A 24,330-nucleotide genomic window follows, 5' to 3' on the forward strand; every position below is an offset into this window, starting at 1 on the left:
CCGCGCCTACTTGAACCAGAGAAACGGCCCGGCACAAAGAGCCACCGCGAGAGATAGGTCCAGCGAGCGTGAAAACGAGAGATACGTTCCCCATTGTGTACACGCTTTCCTAACGATCGCTTATAAAAATTTAGCGCGGAATCGCTACCTGTTTGTTTCTGCTGTGCTGCTAGCGTTAAGCAGGAGAGAAATCACGTGCTCTTGCTGTGTATATAGATCGCGGAGAGAAACTTATTGTTCGCGAGAGATGCGTGATCGGGACGATGACTGATCGAGATTGGAGAGAGAGAGAGAGAGAGCCTACTGTGGAGAGGAGGTGAATAAACGTAGTATCGAGTAGAGCATGATTTGATTATTAGGAGTTGAGGTATTAAAGAACTTGGTGAGATTGGACGGGCGTACGAGTCTTGATTCCATACTTACGGTTTAGTCAAATTCAGCATCGAAATCAATTCAACTTAAAAAAGAAGCATTATAGAATCTCAATCAAAACCGTTCACTGCTCAATTCCAGGTTAGTACCAAGCTCCTTTACTTATAAAAATACAGCACTCTGCATTACGATAACTCATTCAATCGGAGCATACAACAGCACCATAAAATGTCCCACAACACTCGCTACTATTTCACCAACAAAATCGAACAAAGCCAGCCAACTTCCCGAAAGCTCTCTTCGTTCACTTCCTGAAAAGGATCTCAAGGAAAAAACTCACTGTACAACTCGCCGCGTAGGCACAGAGACGTCCGTCGTCGTCGCGCGCGCGGTACATTCGATTCGCGCAATATCGCTCGACGCTGCTGACACATCGACGGGGGCGCTTACGCGGGGACCCCGTTATGATAATGCGGCTTTTTCGTTCGCTACTCGCATGCGCGCCGCGTAACGGTTGACTCGCTGTCGCCGAGCTCACGGCGCCGTATCGCCGATTCTATCTCTCTCTTTCTCTCTCTCTCTCTCTCTCTCTCTCTCTCTCTCTCTCTCTCTCTCTCTCTCTCTCTCTCTTCGAGGAGAAAGAGTATGATTATCGTCATTAGCTCGTTCCTGAAACAATATGGAGGCAACGTGCGAGGAGGAAGCGGAAGAAGAGGGAGAACATAAGAGTGCAGGTGTACGTCTAGCTCGTTCGACAATGTTCGAACGACCGGTTGTAAAACGATAACGGTCCACTTTGCCGAACCTAAATTCGTCGGCTGGGAGAGTTTTCCCTCTTCTTTTTCTTGCCACGCGGTGATGATGGCCTGCGGATTGTGTGCGTAAGCGGCGTCGGAAAATGCCCTTTGAAGTTTTTATTTGCTGAAGGCGAGATGTGAATATTTTACATTTTTTTTCTTTGGTACGAAGATTCTTGGACAGACGTAGTGACGGCAGGTCATCGCAACAAAGTCCAAGAATAAATTTGATTACGACTTGAAGATATGTAATTCGAAAAAGAACGAGGTATTAATAGCAGGATGAAATTGACCGTGAAACATGTGGAATTTGTAATATTAGTCGTTGCTCGTTCCAAGAATCGATACAGTATTCTAGAGAATTTAGCTGTAACAATCCCAAAAACTCGTTGTTTTTCTGAAAACGACACCGATGACGAAAGTGATTCGCCACTCGAGCATCCCACATCCACCTGATCTCTTGTACCGTACACTCCGGGAACTTTGCAATTTCGTCAATAACAACCAGCGCCGAAATAACTGCACACCCGCATTTCTCGGGGAACAGGTTATCCTCGAAAAATCAAACGTCCTCTCGACGAAGATACGCTCATTCGAAAGTCCGAGAGAAGAGGAGTCTGGCGCTCCTCCAAATCTGTTAGTAGGTCAATCGTGCGACGGGGCCAATGCACCTACTTACACGCGCTTACGCTCGGCTCGACCTTGACCGTGTGTGTGGAAGAGCGCGCGCTTGCGCGGAGCTGCAATGGAACGCATCTGTGCAATGTATGATGTGCCGAGAGGAAAGGAATGCGTTTCGGCTTTTTTCTCGTGTGCGCGCGTGCGGGATTGTTTCGGTAAATGAGCTCGGTGCAATTTTGAGAGAACGTGCTTTTGCCAGAGCGGTTGAAAGTAATATAGGCGCTGCGAGAACGAAGGAAAGTATTATATGGGAAATTTACTATGATCGATCCCTCATCGCGAAGCTGGATAAGTTTGAATTAAGAAATTGATTCGGAGATTTTTTGTGACAGTGATGCATCGATTATTAGTGCTAGGAAACGTTTCAAAAAAAAATCTTTGGTATCATCCAGTGCTTACAATTAACGCTTTTTTACTCCCGTAAGACAACTCACATTTTTTCTTAGAATGATGACTAAGATGCTGCAATGGATTTTGTTGAATCATGTGAAATTAATTCCAAATAACGGTACATTGTATGAGGTGTAATATCATTCAGCGCATCTACATGCTCTGATCAAATGAATTCTCTGAGAAACAAACAAAAATTTTAAACATATAATTCTAAAACACTTTCTCATTAAATCACTTTCCAAGCCATATCTTTACTAGAATCAACTCCTCTAGAGACGATAACAAGCTTTCCGCACGCATTATTTGGAACATGCACGCTTCTAGCTTAACACAAACGTCAGAATCCATCTTCCCCAGGCGGATACTTCTCGAAAATCGTGCCACATTCCGAATTCTTCGAGAGAAAGGTTCGGCTTTTGTCGGCTGTCAGAATAAAAGATCTAAGCGACGTGCGTGGACTATACACACCCGCGAGTTTTCCTCTCGCTTACATCCTCCCATATCTTCTGCTAAACTGATACAAATGGGTGAGCTCGGTAATTCATTGCGTACGCTTACAAAGTTGCAGAGAATGTGTGCTGACTTGTAACTATACGTATTTTGCACTGACGCATGTTTTATTTTAGAAAATTCTGCAGCTGGTGCTAATTATTCAAAACCTGCTACAATCGTGGTTTTCGATTTTTTTCATTTGAACAATGAATATAGTAACTGATATTTTGTTTTATTTTATAGAGTACATTAATCCTTTTATTTACATATGAAATTAACATTATACGCATACAAAACGATAGAAAAGTACACAAAAAAAACGGCGAAGCGAATAAAATTTTAACTAAAAAACCATTCACATCATTATAATTTACAAACTCTCTACAGAATCACACGTTTCGGCAATAACATCTACGTTTTCCGTTTTCATCAAGTATATCACCGCTGCTGCTGTTTATTGTAGTTTTGGAAGTAATAAGAGAACGGGTTGTAAAAACTATGACTGTTATAATAATTGCCATAGCCGCCGTATCCAGCGGCACCTGTTCCTACGTCGTTTCTGTGATCCCAAGTATCTTCGTGGCTGTAAGCTGCAACGATAAATGATGATGTCAGTACAAAAATATTTCTGATGAATCGATAAAGATAACAATAGGCCATAAAATCATAGTCAATGTCTACTAACTCGGATAATCCACGGGGTACTCTACAGGAGCCGCCCAAGGATGATGATGGTACGGTTGCTGCGCTATTTTACAGATCTTGAGGTGTGAGAGTATCGACGGCAGTAAGAGCGACCCGAGCACCAGAAGTTTCTTGATGAAATGGACTCCGAGGGCAATTGGCAAGATCATCAGCTTCAGTTTTAACAAGTTGAGTAATATGAGGATCGGCAAGATTATGTTCTTTTTCTTCTTGAAGATTCGAAAGTTTCCATGTGAGACTGAAAGCAATAAAATAGTAACGTTAATTGATTGTTGGATGAAAATTTAACTCTTGAAAAATATAGAGAAAAGAGCATTGCGGATACGACTGAAGTTTATGGGACGTTTCTCGTTCTAACCCTTACGCAGTATTTACATATTCCAAAAGCGAAAGAGCATTGGAAAGTCATACAACGACACGAAACTGTGAGTATTCTCAGAACCTTCACTTCTCCCCACTGACAAACGATACTCTCAAGTTATTTTTGCATTCAAACTTCATAACTCTTACAGCAACTGCACTGTAATAACAACATTTCTAAATTTACGCCATGCTAATTTCATTCATCCCGATACTTTTCACGCGTCGCCCGTTATTTCTCAGAAATCACCTGGAAACGAGCCTTAGCCTGACCTGCAGTGTCACTATTAAAATAAAAACAATGGCACAGGCAGCGTAGTCGCGTGCACATGCACCTCGCGTCGACCCAAAAAAGCCCGCCACGGTTCGAATCACCCCCTGCAACCAATTACGCGGCGAGTACCTCGAATGATGAAGATCCGATCTTTCTTTCTTTCTTCTTTTCGCGACACAAAGCCTCACATCGACAAACAAAAACTGGAGGACACGGTCGAAAAGTACAGTTATACCGCGAGCTTTACTACTTTCTATGCTGCGTAAACAAGAACAATCGCTAAGCGACAACCCGGTCGTTATCCAATTTCACGCGCCCGTCGCCACCCGGCGTTCGGCCATTAATCAGAGATGGGAAATATGGTTGCTTGTCATTTAACGGCGTTTGAATCCGATAATTGCTGGATATGGAATTCCCTCTAATGAACACCTTTTCAATTTTATAAAAAAAAAGTCGCCTGTACCGTCGAAAGTTCGGCTTTTCTCCATTTGTCCAAGCTCGTCGTCGTCTAGTACCATCAGACCGTTGCTGAAACTCCTTGCGCCTGACGGTTGATTAACCGTATACACGAGTGCGCGTCTGGTTAGCAGGTCTTCGACTGACTCTCTGATGAAGTGCAGCATCTCTGCAGCATTGCTCTTCTTCACACGAGGAAGTTCAGGCAGGATGCGCACGCCCTGTACAGCCGGTATTTTGATGATTTTGAAGGGACCGTAGACGTACTCCTGCGACATTTGAAAAGTTTAATAGGACGAATGTGGTGGTTTTGTTTTGAAAATGAAAATTTGAAAAATAAGTAATCTAATCCAGGCCAATTTTTGACCGAGATAATTTTATTTCGAGTATTCGATTCATGATTACGTTATTTATAGAAATGGAACTTATTTTCAAAAAATCTAAATAGTCAGTTATTCTAGCACGCGCAAATACCGGTAAATGTTATACGCATATGGACGCGATTGAATGTAAGTGACATTGTCGCTGAGAATTAGTAATTAGTTTCGCATTAGGGTCACATGCTAACACTGATCGTCGTCGCGGTATCGCAGACAAGCCAACGTTACAATCTGATAGCGTGACCGTTTAAGTATAGGGTCACCGATTCGGAAGAGGAGCAAAACTTAATGACGGTATCATCCGTCTATACACCGAAAAGCAATGTTACACTTTTTTAGCTCAAATCGCTCGAAGAAAAATAATTCCAAAATCACCTTTTCTTGAACAACATTGTTTATCCACTTAATCGCCCTGTACTTCCCGCATGCCATCATATTCTTGTAAATGGCACATTCCTTCCGACAATGTTCGATAAACACATCCGGCGTCGTATCGTTCCTGGCTACTTGGCAAAGCGACAGTCCACCACAGCCGAACAAAACGTAAACAAACAGCAACAGTCTGCCGATTCCCACCGATCGCGCACCTTCACCTCCTGCCCATCTCCCGGTCATCTTCAGGCGATCCTTGCTTCCTCGGGTATCCTCTGGATTATGAATTTAAAAAAAAAACAGCAACCACCTCGATCACATCCTTCACCGATGCCCTTCGCCGCCCTTCTCGTTGAGATCCATTTGGAGATCGGCGAAAAAATCGACAAACACTCGGAACTACCGATCAGACGATGACATAACGTTCACCAAAACATCCGCACGTTTCCAGCTTCGAGGAGACAACGGCACCAGTGCGAGGACCGAAACGGATAAAGGTGAGTGCGCAAGCTTACTGACGCCGGCTTAGAGGTTGTCTAGGCCATTTATAGGAGAGTCGCATATATGTAGGTCGGTGGGGGTACCCTATGGCTGCGCGAGCGCACCGCTCCATGCGCTTCTTATCCTGGCTCGCGGCAACGATATACCATAGCGGAGGCTGCATGATGCAGGCATGCATTGCCGAACATCTTACGTGCGTATACCTATATGTGTTTGTTCGATTTTCCGCTCCATGGATTTATTAACTGATGAATGGCTGCGAGTTTTTCAGGGTCTCGTGTGCGAGGATTCTTTGTCCGGAGAGAAGAACAATAAATTTCGTTGCTTCACGGTGGTAATGGCTCGGTGTCAACAAAGATAAGCATTGACTCCGGCGATTATTCACGTCTGAAAGTAGAATCGCGGAAAGAGCAAACGATGCTAAAAACAAACGTCTCTCCACCGAACCGTATCTCTCACCTTGCCCGCAAAACAAACCTTAGCAAGGTTCATCTTTCTCTCGACCCACAGGTGAAGATCGGCTGCACAATCTAGCCACAAGCGCACACGGCAGCATCTCTCTTTCTCTCCTCTTCCTCTTGATCTCGCACGTACTCGCAAAAGAGAGAGAGAGAGAGAGAAATACCGGCTTACTCTCGGTCGAGATGCAGGAATGCACACTTGGCGGCGACACAAACTGGGTCGCGCTGCGCAGGCGTAACCGTCCAGGTCGTTAAAGGATGCCGCTGGATTATCCGTCGATCGTTAATTCTGCCGTCGGTATAAAAGCGCCTGTGCGTGTATGAATTCAATGCGAGCTGTGCGATCCAGTTTTTGGCGGGAAACTCATCGAGCGATCGCTATATATAATGTGACCCGATATGCGGCGGTTTTTTTTTCAGAAGCGATCGTGGGATCCGGAGTTGCAGGCAGGAAAAACTGGAACCTGACTGGGCAGCACGTGCTGGCTGTGGACAAAATTGGGTTGGAAAGTGAAATTGTTGTTGCAGAGATTACCTGCGGGATGATCTATGGCAAAACTTTCGTTGAGATGAATCGCTCTCGTACATTGCATTTTTTTATAACAATCAGGCGCTTTATCTAGCGGCATTCAAACGTTTGTTATTGACCTTCCGTCAGGTTCGCTTACGTAACCGGATAACAAAACTTTATACGCTGCAATACAAGCTTCGGAAGCACTTCGCGACGTGTCTCCGCTAAGTGCACTGTTTGATAAATCAGCGCAACTGTACAGATAAACCGCACACCTGCCTCCGTACACGGCCACAGCCGACTCATTCGATCGAGTTTACGATTTGCTCTTCCGCGTAACGCGCGCACTTTCCAACCGAGCGCCGCAATCTGAAAAAAGATCCCCTCGAGATCAGGTGCAAACACTCGCGGTATATTTACCCACGCGAGAATGGCGCACAGCTGTACGAGCGCGAGTCACGTTCGTCAATGAAGAGCCTATTGATCGTGGAAAACCCACACGAGTGTGTGTAATCTCACCTTTGACTTTCGCTACTTTTATAATCGGGTCCTCCGATACATCGGGGTCGCAATCACCCGCGGGAAGGTAGGTTTCTGGGTAAGGAAAAATCCTTTCGACCTCCGCCGCAACGATACGCTCTGTGTGACCCCGCGGATGGTTCCTTGTTTCAGCGAGAATGCAGTTGTAATTAAGTGATTTTTCGTAGGCGGCCGTCGTCGCGGAGAAACGAGGATGTGAACGTTGGCTTTTATCGTATTCGGTAGATTGATCCTCCGGAGATTAAGGTTTCATTGATGGGATGCTTGCGAGGTTAATTTGATTTTTCCTTTCGGATAATAGCATATTTTGCAGGTGCTCGTTGGTCAATTTATCAGAGGACTTGTTTGCGCTGAATAAAATCTGTCCTTTCGTTTTTCCGCGTGCCGAGCTACTTACGCGTGCGCGTCGGTTTTTGTATTCTGATTTTGATCTGGTTCTTGAAAATTTTTCAAAAATTTGGCCTGTACTCATTACGCATTCACGGAACGTAGATCCAAGTAAAGTAGGTTCAAATTCTTGGCGTTTAGTGTATTGAATGCTAAGCTTTGACTTATTCAAAGTGGGGTTCTTTGAAAAATTATGATATATGGCAGACGCGTCTTCAATTTCTGAGACGAGGTGCATGCGGCGTTTTTACAGTTTTATTTAAATTTTACGTCGAAAAAATAGTCAGTTCCACTTAATAAATGAAATTTATGGTGACCCTGAGTGCCTCCTAATTAAATTAGCGACACAGCACGATCGCGATCGAGATATACTCTTGTGACACAAATTTTACTATGTTCGCTGAAACCATAAAGCTGATTCGCTTATGCATACACCACGGCAAATGGCTTACTTACATTAAGCAAATTCGACACTCTCAGCAAATGCAATTCATTTCCACGTGTGTATTGATCAGAAACACGCCAAGTTGATCGACGCAGTTGTCCACGGTGTCCTCCTCCAGACTTTTTGCCGCAGAAGCGCGATTTGCATATCGGCATAATCGGCAATTTCCTCGGCAACCTTGAACTCCGAGCCGTTAACAATTTACCTACTTCGCTCGCGATCTCGGCACCACAGGTCCAATTAAAAGTCCGCGCGTCGCCCATAACACTTTGATTCGCAAAAGCTCGACTATAAGCTGATACAAAATAAGAAGTCCGCGATACAAGCGCCGCGGACCGCTATCTCAATCATTCGCTCGCGTGTACGTGTACGTTTTGCCTACATACATACGCGCGCATACGTGTGCAGAGAAAACAGGAGCAGCGACGATCCGGTTTCGTGATTTTCTTAAATGTGACACGCTTTGAGGCAATCCTTGACCCTGAGCAGTGTAAGTATCGTCTCTGCGCGAAAAATCGGCGGATGGAAAAGAGTAGAGGAGGATAATTGCCCGTGTCGTCGTCGGGAACTACGGCGTCGCTCTGATTTCTTGTTCGTGATGGACACGGCTTCTGGCGAGTACAAAGTAGACAGTGAAATTGAGAATTTTGCTGTGTCCCAGTGAACTTGGACTTGCGTGGATTCGATCGAGCGCCGTAGGTAGTTTTGCGGGTAGCGCTAGAAGTAGACTGCTTCGCAACAGGTTTCCGATTGATAATACGCGCTGATTTATTACGACATAATTAGGCGTAAAAAGTCGTTACAGCATCGAAATTCTATCAGCGTAGATACATTTTTTTGGAAGAAAACTGTACTGTTAGCGCACTTTCGAAAGCTTGAATAGAAAATACTTATCGCAAGTTTTGAAGGATAATGCAGTGCCGTTAGGCCGAAGCAAAGAATTAACGAGTCCACTTGCATATTCGTGTGACGCACAGCGAAGTAACCGAGCATCCATCTTGTCATATCGTTAGATAAATGATCGTGCGCTGGTCTGCCGCGATGGACAAGGGACGTACAAACTGTTTTCACCTAGCGGTATTCATGAGTTCATCTTCTGAATATCGCGTACGACAGCAATACTGTATCGTGCGATTCATCTTGATAGTCAGCGAGTTCATTGTCAGTTAAACCGATACCGAAACATTGCAAAAGCATACACGTGTTAGAAACTCTTCCCACACTCCACACTCGCAGAATAATACTTCTTGCGCTTTACGGTGATTAGCAGTGGTTATACTATACCTAATTGAGGTCAGTCGGCAGTAGCAATTATCAACCGATCAAAATCAATCAGCTCAGCTATACAGCCAGCAAGTGTAAGTTGCCAAACGCGCCTCGTCTCGCCTCCTTTCCTTCTATCTACACATTGACCAGTTCGACGCCACATGTAATAAGTACAGAGGTATAAAATTGCTGGTTCGAAAAATTACGTGTTAATACATCGATAAATTGATATTTCAGCAATACATTCAATATTTATTTATTCAACATAGCATTTTATAATATACACCAATGAAATAGATAGTAATTATTTCGATGGGATGATTTCAAATAAAGTAATTTTCGAACTTTATGACAAGAAGCAATGTGGTGACACCTGAAATAGTAGGAACGAGATCGCTTAAAGAGTTGCATAGATCAGTATAGCAGCGTTCACAAGATTCTGTCTCGAAGCCGATCTTGGTAAGGGCCTCTTCGTAGAATCGACAGGAAGCTAGTTTAGCGATACAAACCCTTGACACATATCTCTGAGATCCAAAATCTGTAATAAACGTTCACTAAACTCAGATCATCCTTACCACTAGGTACAGGTTAACGTTAAAATACTTACAGCCAATAAACGTTGCACAATCCTCGTCATCTATTTTTTTGGCTGGATCTGAAACAAATAATATATTTTCAAGACTCCAAAAAAGCTATCGCATCGAATGAGTATCACAATAATTGTACTAAAAGAATTTATCTGTTTCGATATGATGGACTGAATCGTTGCATTGTCTGTGATGCTTCTCTCGCTACTGTAGACGTTGAATGGTCATATCCACATTCTCGAATCCTTCCTTTTTGGGGGTCCATATAGCATAACTCATCGATGTTTGACTCACGGACATAGCATTTTATTGATAACGCTGCACAAATTTAAGGTGAATTCAGATAACACAGTATTGACAAAATATATATTGCATAAGTTATCGTAACAAAAATTGTCCACTTTTCTTTTATATTTTGTCACTGCCATTAAATTTATTTTCATACTCCTGTAAATTACTCATTCTATTCTATTCTATTCTATTTTAAATTTTTACCTTCGTCTACAAGGTTTGACTCTACTAGAATAATAGCTGCTAAACTGAAAACGGATATGTTTTTGGAATACATTATTTCTGCTGAAGGCCCTACCTAAAACTGGAGTCAGTTTCACTGTAGTCATTTTGTCAATATGACCCGTTGCCGACGAATGAGATAAGCTTCTTTAAACTGGACACGAGTCATGCAGCAAAAGCCACCTTAGATAACATTTCTACGAGTTCCAATATTTGCACGTTAAAATGACTCACGAGATATGATGCATATTGCAGATTGCTACTCAACAAATTTGTTAACTATATCGGGAACTTTATTTTCAGATAACGCCACACAGTCGTCTTTCGTCTTCAATTAAATATTTAATTTGAATTAGTAAACATTGTTTCATTCATTTTGTAGTGACCAAAGGTATAGCAATTAAAATACAAATCCGGTTACAGTATAACATTTTTAATACATTTGTTCATCTTATTACATAAACGTTCGCTTTGTTCTTTTGTCTTAATTAGTATTTACATCTTGAAGAAAAATGCCAGGATGACGGATATGGCCAAACACATGATTCCAGCGTTGAGATTGTTCGAAGAATTACAAAAATCACCATCACAACGATGACAAGATTCTACTTTGTAACCAATGCGTGATTCAATATAACTTGCATAGTATTCACAGGAAATTGATTTTACTGTACACATTTTTGCAATGTATTTTTGACCACCAAAGGCTGCAATTTGAACAGGAAAAATGGTGATTACAAATAAATTAAATTATAACGATGCTGATATAGAGACTTTCGTTTTTGGATATACTCACTTCCAATAAATTTCGCACAATCAGCCTCTCCGGCAACTCTAGTGGAGATACCTGAAAAGTGTAATAAACAAAAAATTTACAAAAAAGAAATCAACGAACATTTCTATAATGTTATTTTCATTTAAAAAGCATTAACATTTCATAGAACAGTACCATCATCGCTGCCTCCTGACACAAGGGCCGTCCGTACGGTTGCATTGGCGATTGCCGACGATTGTAGCATTTGCGAAAATCCATTAGCACCGCAGTTTTGGGTGTCACCACTTTTAGGATCTGTCCAGCACGGGCCATTGGTAAATGACTCGCAGGAGTAACATTTTAGGGCAGACGCTAAAATAATTCAAACAGCATGAACCTCGCTTGAATTCATCATAGCAGTGAAATGATTCGAAAAATTATTAGAGTAGTTACCTTGATCTACAGAATAGAACACCAACAGGGCGATGGCAATCGCGCTTGAAACGGACATCCTTTTGGAACACATCTTGCCTTGCCGAAGTCGTAACTGAGACTAACCCGCGAGGTGCTGTTCTTACGTCAATTTGTCCACAAAGAATCTCTCGCACCAGAAGATAAGCGAAGGGAAGAGGAAGTGACTCTACATGAGTAATTTGACAAACTCGCAGTATAGATACATTATCGACCAGTTCCAAGACTCGCGGTAAAAAAAGACTTATTTTTTTAGAAAAAAAAATGTATTCATCTTTGCATGAATTTGTAAACTTATAAGAATAACTTTCTCACAATCTTCTTCGATCGAAAAAAGTGTATAACCGATTCAGTTATAAACTGGCGAAAAAGTCGAGCATGAAACCAAACGCTGAAAATAGCTTGTACACATCGTAGTCGAAACTATTGCATGGACGCTTCTTCGAGAAAACGGGCATGGCACGAGCAACCGGTCAGAATGTCTATACGGGCATTTATAGCTGCCTCGCGAACTTGACCCGTTTTTCGCACGACCCAGTTTGCTATATAAGCTTACAGCCTAGACCATCCACGCGCTGATGGGGAAGAGGACGGAGATAGCCATCGATGACTGGATTCTCGATCCGGTTTGGCTGCATGTGCATAGAATTCAAACTTCCGGCTTGACATTAACCAGATCATCGTGTCACCGAAGTAATGGCTGCTTAATTGTTGCCACGCGCATAACGATGACGCGTTGTTATGGCCAGAACAGCCGGTTGATACTGATCGCGAGGGAGATTTTGATGAAATTGGTGATCAGCTTGTGGAAAAGTGAATATCGTAATAGCCTGCAATTAGTTCGCACGTACGCTGGTATAGGAGAGTAACACGCAATAGTTGACGTACTCCGTGTATTCGTGAGTAAACGATGAAAAATCACATGCTCTATTCTGACACGATTTTCCCATCATCGTAGCGTATCAACACCGATGAAAAGCACTTCCCCCTATCCCACATCCTGATGAAGTCCTGCGCCGAAGACGAGCGCACATAGATGAAAAATAGACGCAAGGAGTCTCACCTTTCGTTTTCGGTCTCATTTACGCAGGCGCTCGCGCGCAAGTGTGCCAATGGCATTACTTCGGCTCGGCATATCCATTACGGTACTTCACCGTAAACGACATATCGGCAAGAGAGAGAGAGAGAAGGTGCGATCCTTAAGATTCTTCTCGTATCTCTTATCACTTTATTTTCGTTGACGCTGCTGCGCGCGTATACACGCATTACTTGTGCCGAGAATAGTGCATTTTCGATAAAACATACTCAGGATTAAAATTTGAAAGAACTTGCGTTTTCCCATTCAGGCTTTTTATTCAAATGAAATTTGCAAGATAATTGATAATCGTACGTGTATTTTTTGTTTACTTATTCAGTATGCAAATATCCTCATTCGGCAGCTACCAATTCCTTGCTGTCGTCAGTGATGTATTTGTAATTTATTGAATAGTAGTCACTGATCTCATGAATGTTGGGAATCAGTACTTCAAATCTGAAGATACCAAAGTCATCGTTTTCCCATTTTCCTTTCTTCAAGCAGCTGTCTTGTAGCATTGCCTCTGGAGTTACCAGAGGTTTTGGCAAAAGTTCGCGATAGGGACTCTCTGAGCAGATAGGCACATGCTTTGTCAATAGAAGTTTGGCATTCTGGTGATTTTCATCGGTAGCGTATATAATTTATCAATACATTAAAGCTACTCAAAATGCAACCTTGAAAGAAGTTTGTTTTAAAGCAACAGACTCGGATACTCACGGTAACAGGTGGGAGATCCTGAACGAAAATCCATGTTGTTGGCAAATATTTGTACGTAGCATTATGTTTCTTAACTGCAAACGATACTCGTTGCATGTACTTTGGGTTCAAGCCATCGACGTGTATATGTGTTCCCTCGATCTAAGATATTAAAATGAACATAAATACATAGAACATAGTGATCATTTCCACATAAGTTAAGTCATGAGTCAAAGGTAATTGTATGGAAGGTACGATTATATTGACCGAAAGCGATATGAATGAGGTAAAAAGGCCATACCTGAGGCTCCAAGTTTTTGGCATTCACTTGCTTCGCAACCTCGAAAGCAAATACAAAAACGGCAATACACAGAAATCGATTCAGTTTTCCTACAGCGTCAAAGCACAAGAGGTACATTAACGGTTGGATACTGAAATACGAGCTTCTGGACCTGTCTTTCATATGCGTTGAGTATTTGCGGTTAAAACTATAAAAAGAATACTTGTATTTGCCTTCATTATCAAGAAAACAGCTATACAGTAATGTATTCAGATCGAGAACAATCGAATGATATTACTATCAGTATCAGATTGAAGTAAATTGTACATCTATAAAATAAATCAAACAATTGAAACTGTAACCTTCGGACGTTCGTTCGCACTTAAACAGTGCAGACGATACGGGCAATATTGACATTACGATTGCAAAAACGTCTGGGACCTTCGAAAATTTGAATACGCGCTAGCGCCCCGATGACCTGAGTAACCGATTTTCTCAATGGATCTCCCATCATTTGTTTTTGTCCCACGACTATAACCGCATTTTACACCTTATCAGGAAAACTGTTGATAAGTGATGGTCAGCAGCCTTCTCTGATCGAGCTTTCGCGAAGCTAATGACGGAAAGTCTCGAAGATCCACCAATAATTATATCAATCAGCCGACTAAGACACAAAAAGCATCGGGGCGAATTACTCACCGACATAATTTTGCCGATAGCAGCGATGTCAAAAAACGAAGCACGAGCCCATTCCGCACATCCAGGTCGATCGGCCCCGGAAAAATCCTGACGAGATGACGCGCCTCGGACGTCCATCAATCAAATCGATTTCCCCGAGCGCTCGTTAAACGGTGAACGTGTGGCTTCCGCGCAATAGCGAGTAAGCATCGATTTTATTGACTTTTTGTTTCGTTACGCGTTGCATCAGTTATGGCATAATTTGCGTTGACTGTCGTAAAAGTCGGAGGAAAATCGGTGATCCTCCAACAATATATCAACAAAGATCTTACCGTTTATCGCTTCCATTCGAACACCGGTACAACACGCAGATCTCCGGAGGTTATTCTTCGCCGTATACACGTTGTGTATTATGCGCGACGCGAAAAAAGGTGTCAAACCACATATCTGATGATTTTTCTCAGCTCGCTTATGCGCGATTTTTGAGAGAACGTCCTGATTGCGGACGCGATTTCCTCCGGCGTGATGAGACGGTTTATCTCTGCATCTTTGCAAATCGGCGCGAGCGGTATGTTTATGTAGGTTAGACTTACTCGACACATTTGTGAGTGTTGGGATTTTGCGACGTTTATCTACGTACAATATGAATACGCAGTAACTGTGCACTGCATACTTATGCGAAAAGCGCGTCGTAAGTTTCGTTCTTTATTGCGCGAAATTTACCGGTCATGCGAGTCTGAGTGTATATGGATGGGTGAGTTTTGGTGTGGTTCGTCAACGGGATAGGATAGCTATTACGAGGGCTGACTTGGATTTGATTTGAAAATAGATTAGATTGACTTGAGGAGATCGTCAGGATATGAGGAGTCATGTGGGAAAACTAAATGAAGCGCACTCTTGAATGAACAATATTTGTTCAGCGACGACTTTGTTTTCGGATATCAGATAAGCTATCTATGGCTCGTACACTGTTGTCTCATTCGCATAGCAGCTATTGTACGTCATTCTTTTTAAGCTGTGCAGAGTCATAAAAATATATATTTCAAACGCACGTATCACATGAGATAATTTCCCCGATTCTGACCTATTATACCCTACATGCTCGAAATAGCCATACACCAGGCGCCGCTTCTTATCCGAGATCTCGGCGACGGCTCGACTAAAAACAGAGTCGGCTCGCGCCTCTTTCCATAATACATAACTCCGCCGCGCCTCTCTCTCCTCTTACCATCTCTCGGTAAATTTGAAATCCGGCCAAACGCGCAGACGCGGGTTTATCGACGCGCGTTCTCGCGCATGTTTTCGGACACACCGCGGACAGCGAATAATATGTATGTACGGACGAAGAAAACGGCGAATGGGCTAGTGCGACTTTACGACGCTGGACGCCATCGGTTAATTTACGCTGTAACATCATAGTCTCGAGGAACCGGAGACGAATATTCAAATGGACTTGACTCGCGAGGTACGTTATAATCGATCGCTCTGCAGTGTAAATTGATAGAAATGTAATTCAATTACAAAGTGCGTGCGTTTTTGTCGGTGGAACGAGTTTACCGTCCGCGCAGTTATGAGCTTTCTATATATCGCCGATAAGAAAATAGACGTCTCCGGTGGGACGGAATTGTTTAGCTGTCGCCGATACTCTTGGGTAAAAAGTTGTACAGAAAATAACGACGACACTGATGGCGAAATATTTTATGCGACGGTTTCTCCCATTGTGAAATCAACGGATCTACGCAGCTTCCGAACGACGCGCGTGTGACACTTTACGTTTGCTTGGAAGCACTGCATACACTCCGATAATGTCAGTAGCGCATAATAAAAGTGTCCGCTAACTAGTTTGTCAATTCGGTAGACAATGCACTTGTTGTATCGTAAATCTCTCGTACGAAAAGCTGCGAGTCGATTTTTGCTATTCGCCTTAACAAGCTCTGAATGAGTAATTATTCATCGCGGTAATGATAGTATATCCCGTATGACATCTTGTTTCGCATTAAAGCTATTTCCATTCATCATGTTGGCCCACATTTTAGGCGCGACACTTCGCATCCCAGGTAAAACACCTTTTCACGTGCAAATTGCAGCTAGGACATACTTAATATACTGATAGCAATATAGCTGTAGAGATTTTATGCAAAAACGTAATATTTATTCGATCGTCTTTCACATCGACGAAATGAATTTCATTCCGGATATAACATCGCGCATTCAATGAACGTATAACTCTTCGGAAATTATTTTAATTCTTGGCTCTGGCTAGCCAACAGACGATCCGTTGCTAGATTGATGTAAACCTACATCTGGGGATGGCTCTGTTAGTGCGACGCTCATTATATCCAAAGCAAACATTTGCCTATGTTGTTAATTGATGAACACTGCACAGCTCGGATTCAAAATATTTTGCGAGTAAGAAACGACGTAATATACCTTGTCACACAAAAAAGCGTAATCTACCCAACTGACCCTGGAACGGGAAGGGGAAGGCGCTGTTCTGTCTTTCTCTCTCTCTCTCTCTCTCTCTCTCTCTCTCTCTCTCTCTCTCTCTCTCTCTCTCACCCAACACGAGAAAGAGAAAGAGAGAGAGAGACAGAGAGACGGCGCGTGAACTGGAAGAGCCGCCTGTCTAGCTTGGGTTCAGTGTCGCGACGACAGCTGTTCCGCGTTTACGTCGCTGCACGCGTCAAAATTCCACGGCGCTTTGCTTGTTTTTCCTGGGACTGTTCCTCCTTTTTTCGGCGCGTGCCGTTGCGTCAGAAGCGACTGGAGTACACGCGCAAGCCTACCCGCACTTGTGTCACAAAAACACATACATACAGGTGAAAGGACTGTGTGCGAGCATGAGAAAAGCTGCGATGATTTTCGGCTTCGCGTGTGGTGATCTCTGCTTTATCTGCTTTGTTTTGGAGGGCTTTTTATCGTGGGCGATAAGGAAGTAGCGCGGAATTTTTGGGATGGAAAGTGAAAGGCGCGCTGCAGCGAGACATTGATTTTGAGAGGATCGCGTGGAGTGAGGAATGCGAGAATTTTGGGTTGAGGATATTACAATAAGCTAAAATAGTAGACGCTGTGTAAATAGTTATAGTTAATAGATAATTGACAAAATACTCAAGTTTGTGTACCTTCGGTATTGTATGTTAAACTCCACTTCTATTTACACAACTTTAATTTAAATACCCAACTCGCGTTGTGGTCGTGAAAGCGGTAGTGATTCAGCTCATCAAAATTACGAATCGAATCATCTTACGATTTCCTTCTCGTTACAGGTCAGCCGAGTCTGAAGAGGAAAGAGAACAAAAACGATGTTCAGCAGCCCAGCAAAGATCGACATCGAGAAGCCCAGATGGGATCAAAGCACCTACGTGGGCAGAGCCCAGCACTTTCTGAAGCTGACCAACCCCTTGAACGTATTCGCCACGAACGGACAGCTCGAGAAAGCGAAAGACATCGTCACTAAGTACAGGTACGAACGGAGAATATTTATTTCCTGAGTTGAATTTACATTTCTAAATATAGCGCGAGAATCGAGAAAAACAAAGTTTCCTTCGCAAAACAGCGTGGCACGAATTGAACTAGGCAGCGAAACATTCGATTTTGTAGGTTTTCCTATAATCTCTCACACAATCAGGATGATTGATTAAGGCGAATTCGTGTCAGGATTACCGATAGCTTTCAATCGTTCATCACTCAAAATCGTTCTAATTTATTGAAGGGATCGCGAGCAATTTATAACGCAAATCACTACGACATTGTAATATTCGTTTTGTAAGTTTCAGTGTGAGAAAAACACCCGGTGCATCATTCTCCATGCAAACTTCAAAGCAGCCAAACTCGTTTTTATGTAACCACATTATAATTTTACAGCCTTTCCAAAGCGCTTGATTCATATTTATAGCGTTTCCTCGCGTTATACATCGACAAACACTCCAGAGACACGAGCCAGCAGATAAGCAGGCAGATCTCAATCTCGAGCATCTCTCGGCGAAAAAAATAAAACGTCTGAACCGAGAGTTCTCACAAAATATAGTAGTTAAACGCAAACAATCTTGCAACTCTCGTTACAAAACCGCGTCGAATTTTTTCCTCTCCGTGAAAATCGCAAAGTCCGAAAAAAATCGCACGCAACGAGAGCATCTCTAATCTCGAGTCGAAAATTCAAAGCAACACAGCCTTATCGCCGCGTGCGTTTATGTAACTCTCATTCAAAATTGAACCTAACGACGTCTCTATACTATCTCCACAGAAAAGGCGCATCGCTGGAGCAATTGGGCATAAGCGAGAACGAGCTATGGGAGAACAAGTATCTCTACGACAGCGCCTACCACCCGGACACCGGCGAGAAGATGACCTTGATCGGCCGCATGAGCGCTCAAGTACCCATGAATATGATGATCACCGGTTGCATGATGACCTTCTACCAGTACGTTAATCCTATTATATTTCGGGCCTTCGGCTATTGGCTGTGGAGGCTAAGCTGACTGGTTGTTAGAGTTTCTTGGACGAGGCTATTGTCTTGTGTTGATAAACAATAAGCATTTGAACGGATATATGGGATTAGCTTCGGGTGATATACCTTTTTAAATATTTGCTCAACGAACCTATTGTCAGATGCGTATGAATATTCATAACTCCGCCCAATCGGCGACTGTTTAATGCTTATTTATATATTGTACATATAAACATATAAAGAGTATCTATATCAGCTCCTATTGTCGCTGAACACGCAGACTGCGCGGTTCAATTATCAAAACGCCGATAAGCATCTGACTGCGGGAACTGAGACAAATTCACAAAATCACGCAAAGATTTGAGAATTTTAAAAATCGCAAGAGCGTACGCGACGAGATTTCGTTTGTCAAGGCGCTTATTTTAAAAATGCCAAGACGGCGTCACCTGGCCACCAGCCAAATTCCGCTCATAACGAGATTTTTTTCTCGTCGCGTACACGCGATTCATGCCTCCGATTTCCCCGAGCTAATTGTTTAACATATAACTACGTGCAAATTGTATCGGATAATTGGATTGACGTTACATTGTATAAGCGCTAAACGAGAGCGCGGGAAAATCGAGGTTAAGGGTCGCGGCTGGTTATTATCGTTTACTTATCGCTTACGGCGTAACGCGACAAATATATTGTGAAAGATTTCCTTGCGCGAGTTTTCCGACTGCGAGCGCGGAGTCGACCTTTAAACGGCGCGTTCCACATTTTACCGCTGAATACGCGCCTTCCGGGTTGAAGAAAAAAATTAGTATTGTCCTTTGTTTTATTTTTAATAAACCCAAGTCGTTGTTGAGACTTCCCTATCTGTGTGAAGTGTATGATTCGAAATGAAATTATTCCAGATCGACGCCAGCAGTGATCTTCTGGCAATGGTGCAATCAGTCCTTCAACGCGGTGGTCAACTACACGAATCGCAGCGGCTCGAGTCCTATTCCCCTGGAAACCCTCGGCATCAGTTACGTCGGTGCGACGGGCGGAGCCGTCATCACCGCGCTGACCCTCAACAAACTCGCGAAACGCGGACCACCCCTAGCCGGTAGACTGGTGCCGTTGGCCGCAGTCGCGGCAGCCAATTGCGTCAACATCCCCCTCATGAGATTCACCGAGCTGAGGGACGGTATCGAGCTGCAGAACGACAAGGGCGAGAAGCTCGCCAACAGCAGGAAGGCTGCCAAGGAGGCCATCACCTCCGTCACCGTCTCCAGGATACTGATGGCTTCGCCCAGTATGAGTAAGTCCACTCCTTGTTTTACCTGGGAATCGCCCGATTGGAATTTTTAAACGAGCCTCGACTGTTTTTCAGTTCTGGCGCCACTGGTGATGACCGCCCTGGAGCGTCGCAACCTTCTGGCAAAGGCCAAGTGGGCCGGAGGTCCAATCCAGGTGGCTCTCTGCGGTGTCTGCCTGACCTTCGCCACACCGCTCTGCTGTGCTCTGTTCGCCCAGCGCGTCGCCGTTTCGGTGGACCACCTCGAGGAGGACGTTCAGAAGGAGGTGCTGGCCAAGGAGCCCAATGCCAAGACGGTCTACTACAACAAGGGCCTGTGAGCTCCGAAAACCAAAGACTGCACTACTTACTTCGTTGCTCGTTTGCTCGTGGATGACGAACTTTGTTTTTTATTTGAAATCGAAGCGAGTGCTTGGATGCTAGTGATTTTCACCTGTGAGTTTTAAAGTTATCGATGACGTGGATCAAACAATTTTGAGAAAGGCGGAATAGCTCGAAACGGCTGTAGGACTATAGAGAACATTCCAATGTTATTTTAATAAGAATATATTAGGATCATCGATTATATCGTTAAAAGTCACGGGTGAATGGTCCTCTACGTAGTTAGAATGCGTTGATCGCACAGAAGGTATATTTTCGAAGGAAAATCATACGTTTATCTGCTTGACATTATGCGTTCCATAAAGCTTGTTAACAGTGCTGATTGTTAATACGATAAAGGAACTACGTAATATAATACAGCGCACTGTCGCATTACGAACAAAAGTTATAGAGATATTGTTGTTTTAGCAGGCTTCCAGACTGCGTCTGCCGAATACGTTATTTGCAACGAAACTGTTATTATGATTTTTTTTATAAAAAGATGTGCTACAATAGCTCAACACAAACACGTGCAAGCCTACCAATTACCATTGATATATTCAATTCTTGTTGTGACTTTGCGTCAATTAATGTTGGTGCTCTGCCGCCAAAGCTCAATAAGACAATAAAAAATAAAAACAATTTCGTCCAAAAATAAAAATGTCTCGTGCGTTCGATCAGTGGATGAATATAATGACTACTACGTCCTTTTTAGAGTAGAGAGTGTTTTATTCATTTTCATTAGTGTTCTTAATAATAATAAAATTACGAAGTAATCAAAGTAATATGTTACTCCTATTTACACACCTTGAGCCACTCAGAGTTAGCTACATCTTAGAAACCGTTTAGTGTTAGCTGAATGGTGCCTTTATTCTCTGCAAATCCAACATTGTATTCTCTAACAGGAGGTAGTGGTTTAATTTTACGCCCGTGTTTACCAGTTTTTCGATGCCATAAACCACTTCTTGGCCTGTTACCCAACTCTCGATTCCTTTGGGCACTTCCAACAGGTGTAGAACCGTGCATTTCATTTGACAATCGACCAACCGTTGCCATGCAGTACTGGTCAAGACTGAACTCCCTCTTGCTGGGCACTTTAACAATGACCCTGGTTCCAACCTTCCTTGTGATGGTGCCAAAGGTACCAGCTGCGTGAATTAGAACACCACCGTAACCGGGGTATTTCTCAACACAATGAACAATTGTGTCCACAGGTAGAGCTCCAAGCGGGTATGCATCTCCTTCGTTTGGCAGGACAGGTATACGTGGTATTCCTTTATGAGTTCTGAGGATATCTCCTTCTTTCATATTGATGGTAGAAAGAATGTATTTCAATTCTGACCCAGTTCCTACCAGAGCTATGCGGGCTGTGCGACAACCATCTTCGAGGATTTTCAAAACTTTCTCTTCCTTTGGCGGCACTTTGAGATCCGTTGGTCCATCTCTAATCCACTTGATCCAGTGATACTTGTGCTTTATTCCACCACCAATTCCTATGCACACTAGGCGACCTAGAAGTATATAGCAGTACGTTAATGATAGTTTATGTTATGGGAAATCCACGCTACGTTCTTGTGGGAAAATCATCTGATTTAACCTTTTAGAATTGTCATATACCAAAGAGTATTTAACTGTTTTATCGACTCAAACTGTCGAAATAACATTGCAAGCAACAACTCACATGCACAATAAAGAAGCCGAAATTTCGCCTCATAGACAAAGGCTTTTCAACGATTGACGAAAACTCAAGATTTGCCGCAAAAAAAAACGCAAAATGAACCAGCAAAAACAATTACCAGTGACTGGATCTCTGCCACCGAGATTCGTAACCTCCAAAGGCTCAACAGTGTATTTATCCTTGAAGTGAACGATCCTTCGGTAGCTTTTTCCGTTGATTCCGGGCTTTGGAACGTTAATGGGCTTCCAGTAATCGCGGTTCTGCTGGATTTGACAGGAGGCAGGTGCGGTGAACCTCGTAAGATCAAGAGCATTTTGCCCGAGAAATCGTCGAAGCACCGCCGAAACAGCCATTTTTCGTTCTACTGCTTTCAAACAGCACGCAGCAGCAGCCGGCGTGTACTTCTCCGTTCGATCAGCTGAGCCGGCGAGAGCTGTATCCACTGATGATAAAACAGGGCGTGACGTTTGCTACCGCGCGAAATTCACATATAGACTACAGTGCGCAATTAAAAAATAGTAGAATTAATACAAATAAAATAAGATTTTACTTATACCCTATATCCTTACTTATCAAAAGTACAGAATGTTCTACTCAGTTCTACGGTGCACTGTTGAGTGAGAGAGAGGGGGTTACACTCATATAGACAGCTAGCTACCTGCAGCCGGGTGCATATACCTATACTATGCATCTAACGTTGCTGCATTCAGGGCCGAACATGAGTGCGAAGGGCTACGACAAAGTGGTCAGTTTGAATTTGGCGGATAATAAACTCACTGCCTCGGAAGAGAGTTTGATCACACCTAACTTGAAGGATAAGCCGAACATTTACAACTTGACATCTGCATCAAACTCCGATTTCTTGAAGAGACTACTGTCCGACGAATGCTATCTCTCTCAAATTTTGCTCAGCAACAACCCATGGAACTGCGACTGCTCATCTCGAGATCTGCACTACTTCGTTCGTCATGGCTTTATAAGCGCTATCCCGACTGCTGAAAATTCTCTCTTGACCTTACTTGATTGATGATCTGTGTCCGTCCACCTCCGTCCCTTTTCTGACCGTCCTTATAATTATGCTCTAACTTTGTCTTGCTGGTGGTATAGCTATCGCTGCCTTTTACGCTAAGCCCCGCTGGGCTGAACCGTCGAATAAAGCCAACCAAATCATCACCGATGATTAAATTAACCACGTGAAAGTTAATACTTCGAATATCCTCGAAATCGTTGGAGAAATTGGCCAGAGTTAATCCAGCGATAGTCGTCCTAAAATTAGAATAGAAATCCTTGAATATATAAAGATTTTTAAGAAATGCGTTTTTTGTAAACGCGTTAATTCTTACGAATAAATTGATTTGTACCCGTAATTGATATACGTATTTAAATTTATGTCAAGATCTATAAAGATACTTAATATCAATAAGCCAGCAGCGCACAGCAGACGCGTTTCTCTGCTTCATCGGCGGAGCTGCGTCTGCCGGTAAAATAGGGCGTGACTTCTACTTCAGCATGCAAAATTTGAAGGAAACTTGCGCTCTCACTTCTTACCGTAGCTCGGTAGTGTGCGCTCTGATGTCCGACGATAAGAAGATCAGAGGAATTTTTCTCGCAAACATTTTATTTGAATTCAGAAACTTTCATTAGTTGATTTCGTAACAAATATTATTTTTATCGTCGTCCGATTGTAACACATAACTATGCGTTCTAGTATAGATCGATCTTGTAAGATTTTCGCTAATAAACAAAATAATAATACAGAGTCAATAATCTATATAACCATAAAGGCTTTGTTCAACGTGCAATTAAACTAAATCATCTTATCATTGTTAGCCAAGTGTCGGAGCTAATTGCCCCGTCGCGTTGAAGCATCGACGACAAGCCGCTAGGATGTCTAATCATGCAATATACGCCGAGAAGCATCGATAACCAATATAGACACGAAGTATCTGCAGACTTAGCTGAATGGCGAATCCGATCAGAATTAACTCGGTGCAATAATTTCAGCCATTCGTATACTCCATTGATTGTTTTTTAAACAAAAAATAAAGCGTTTTTTTAAATGCTGTTGTGCTATATAAAACAATGAAAATACTTGCATTCGTTATGAAAATGAGTA

General features: G+C 42.9%; 5 protein-coding genes across 11 annotated transcripts; 1 reads left to right on the forward strand and 4 right to left on the reverse strand.

Moving 5' to 3' along the window:
- Positions 1-2,946: 2,946 nt before the first annotated feature.
- LOC100117666 lies at positions 2,947-5,801 on the reverse strand. Its single transcript, XM_001601783.4, has 4 exons — positions 5,286-5,801; positions 4,538-4,799; positions 3,421-3,678; positions 2,947-3,325 (listed from the first exon to the last, which is right to left on the reverse strand). The coding sequence occupies exons 1-4, from the start codon at positions 5,523-5,525 to the stop codon at positions 3,174-3,176; spliced, it is 912 nt and encodes a 303-aa protein (XP_001601833.1). The 5' UTR covers positions 5,526-5,801; the 3' UTR covers positions 2,947-3,173.
- Positions 5,802-10,910: 5,109 nt separating this feature from the next.
- On the reverse strand, positions 10,911-11,849 carry LOC100678580. Its single transcript, XM_003428053.4, has 4 exons — positions 11,701-11,849; positions 11,443-11,619; positions 11,290-11,340; positions 10,911-11,200 (listed from the first exon to the last, which is right to left on the reverse strand). Exons 1-4 carry the CDS (start codon positions 11,771-11,773, stop codon positions 10,989-10,991), a joined length of 513 nt encoding a protein of 170 aa, XP_003428101.1. The 5' UTR covers positions 11,774-11,849; the 3' UTR covers positions 10,911-10,988.
- Positions 11,850-12,965: 1,116 nt separating this feature from the next.
- On the reverse strand, positions 12,966-15,754 carry LOC103317706. 3 transcript variants are annotated; one of them, XM_032598836.1, is made up of 5 exons: positions 14,780-15,754; positions 14,469-14,632; positions 13,791-13,977; positions 13,511-13,651; positions 12,966-13,404 (listed from the first exon to the last, which is right to left on the reverse strand). In XM_032598836.1, the coding sequence occupies exons 3-5, from the start codon at positions 13,950-13,952 to the stop codon at positions 13,147-13,149; spliced, it is 561 nt and encodes a 186-aa protein (XP_032454727.1). In that variant the 5' UTR covers positions 13,953-13,977; positions 14,469-14,632; positions 14,780-15,754; the 3' UTR covers positions 12,966-13,146. The 3 variants fall into 3 exon arrangements, 1 of the variants encoding a protein (XP_032454727.1); XR_004344819.1 differs by lacking the exons at positions 12,966-13,404; positions 13,511-13,651 and having other exon boundaries at positions 13,891-13,977; positions 14,469-14,718; positions 14,780-15,744; XR_004344818.1 differs by lacking the exons at positions 12,966-13,404; positions 13,511-13,651; positions 13,791-13,977 and having other exon boundaries at positions 14,312-14,669.
- On the forward strand, positions 14,565-21,321 carry LOC100117626 (sideroflexin-1). Of its 5 annotated transcripts, none has more exons than XM_008216395.4 (5): positions 14,565-14,649; positions 17,714-17,910; positions 18,691-18,867; positions 19,791-20,179; positions 20,252-21,312. In XM_008216395.4, the coding sequence occupies exons 2-5, from the start codon at positions 17,750-17,752 to the stop codon at positions 20,494-20,496; spliced, it is 972 nt and encodes a 323-aa protein (XP_008214617.1). In that variant the 5' UTR covers positions 14,565-14,649; positions 17,714-17,749; the 3' UTR covers positions 20,497-21,312. The 5 variants fall into 5 exon arrangements, with proteins under 5 accessions (XP_008214617.1, XP_008214619.1, XP_008214618.1 ...); XM_008216397.4 differs by lacking the exon at positions 14,565-14,649 and adding an exon at positions 15,752-15,912; XM_008216396.4 differs by lacking the exon at positions 14,565-14,649 and adding an exon at positions 16,966-17,266 and having other exon boundaries at positions 20,252-21,321.
- On the reverse strand, positions 21,245-22,609 carry LOC100117582 (39S ribosomal protein L2, mitochondrial). Its single transcript, XM_016989708.3, has 2 exons — positions 22,333-22,609; positions 21,245-22,047 (listed from the first exon to the last, which is right to left on the reverse strand). Exons 1-2 carry the CDS (start codon positions 22,565-22,567, stop codon positions 21,371-21,373), a joined length of 912 nt encoding a protein of 303 aa, XP_016845197.1. The 5' UTR covers positions 22,568-22,609; the 3' UTR covers positions 21,245-21,370.
- Between the last annotated feature and the right edge of the window lie 1,721 nt (positions 22,610-24,330).

Source organism: Nasonia vitripennis, chromosome 4 (genome assembly GCF_009193385.2).
Source record: "Nasonia vitripennis strain AsymCx chromosome 4, Nvit_psr_1.1, whole genome shotgun sequence".
NCBI classification, from domain to species: Eukaryota; Metazoa; Arthropoda; class Insecta; order Hymenoptera; family Pteromalidae; genus Nasonia; species Nasonia vitripennis.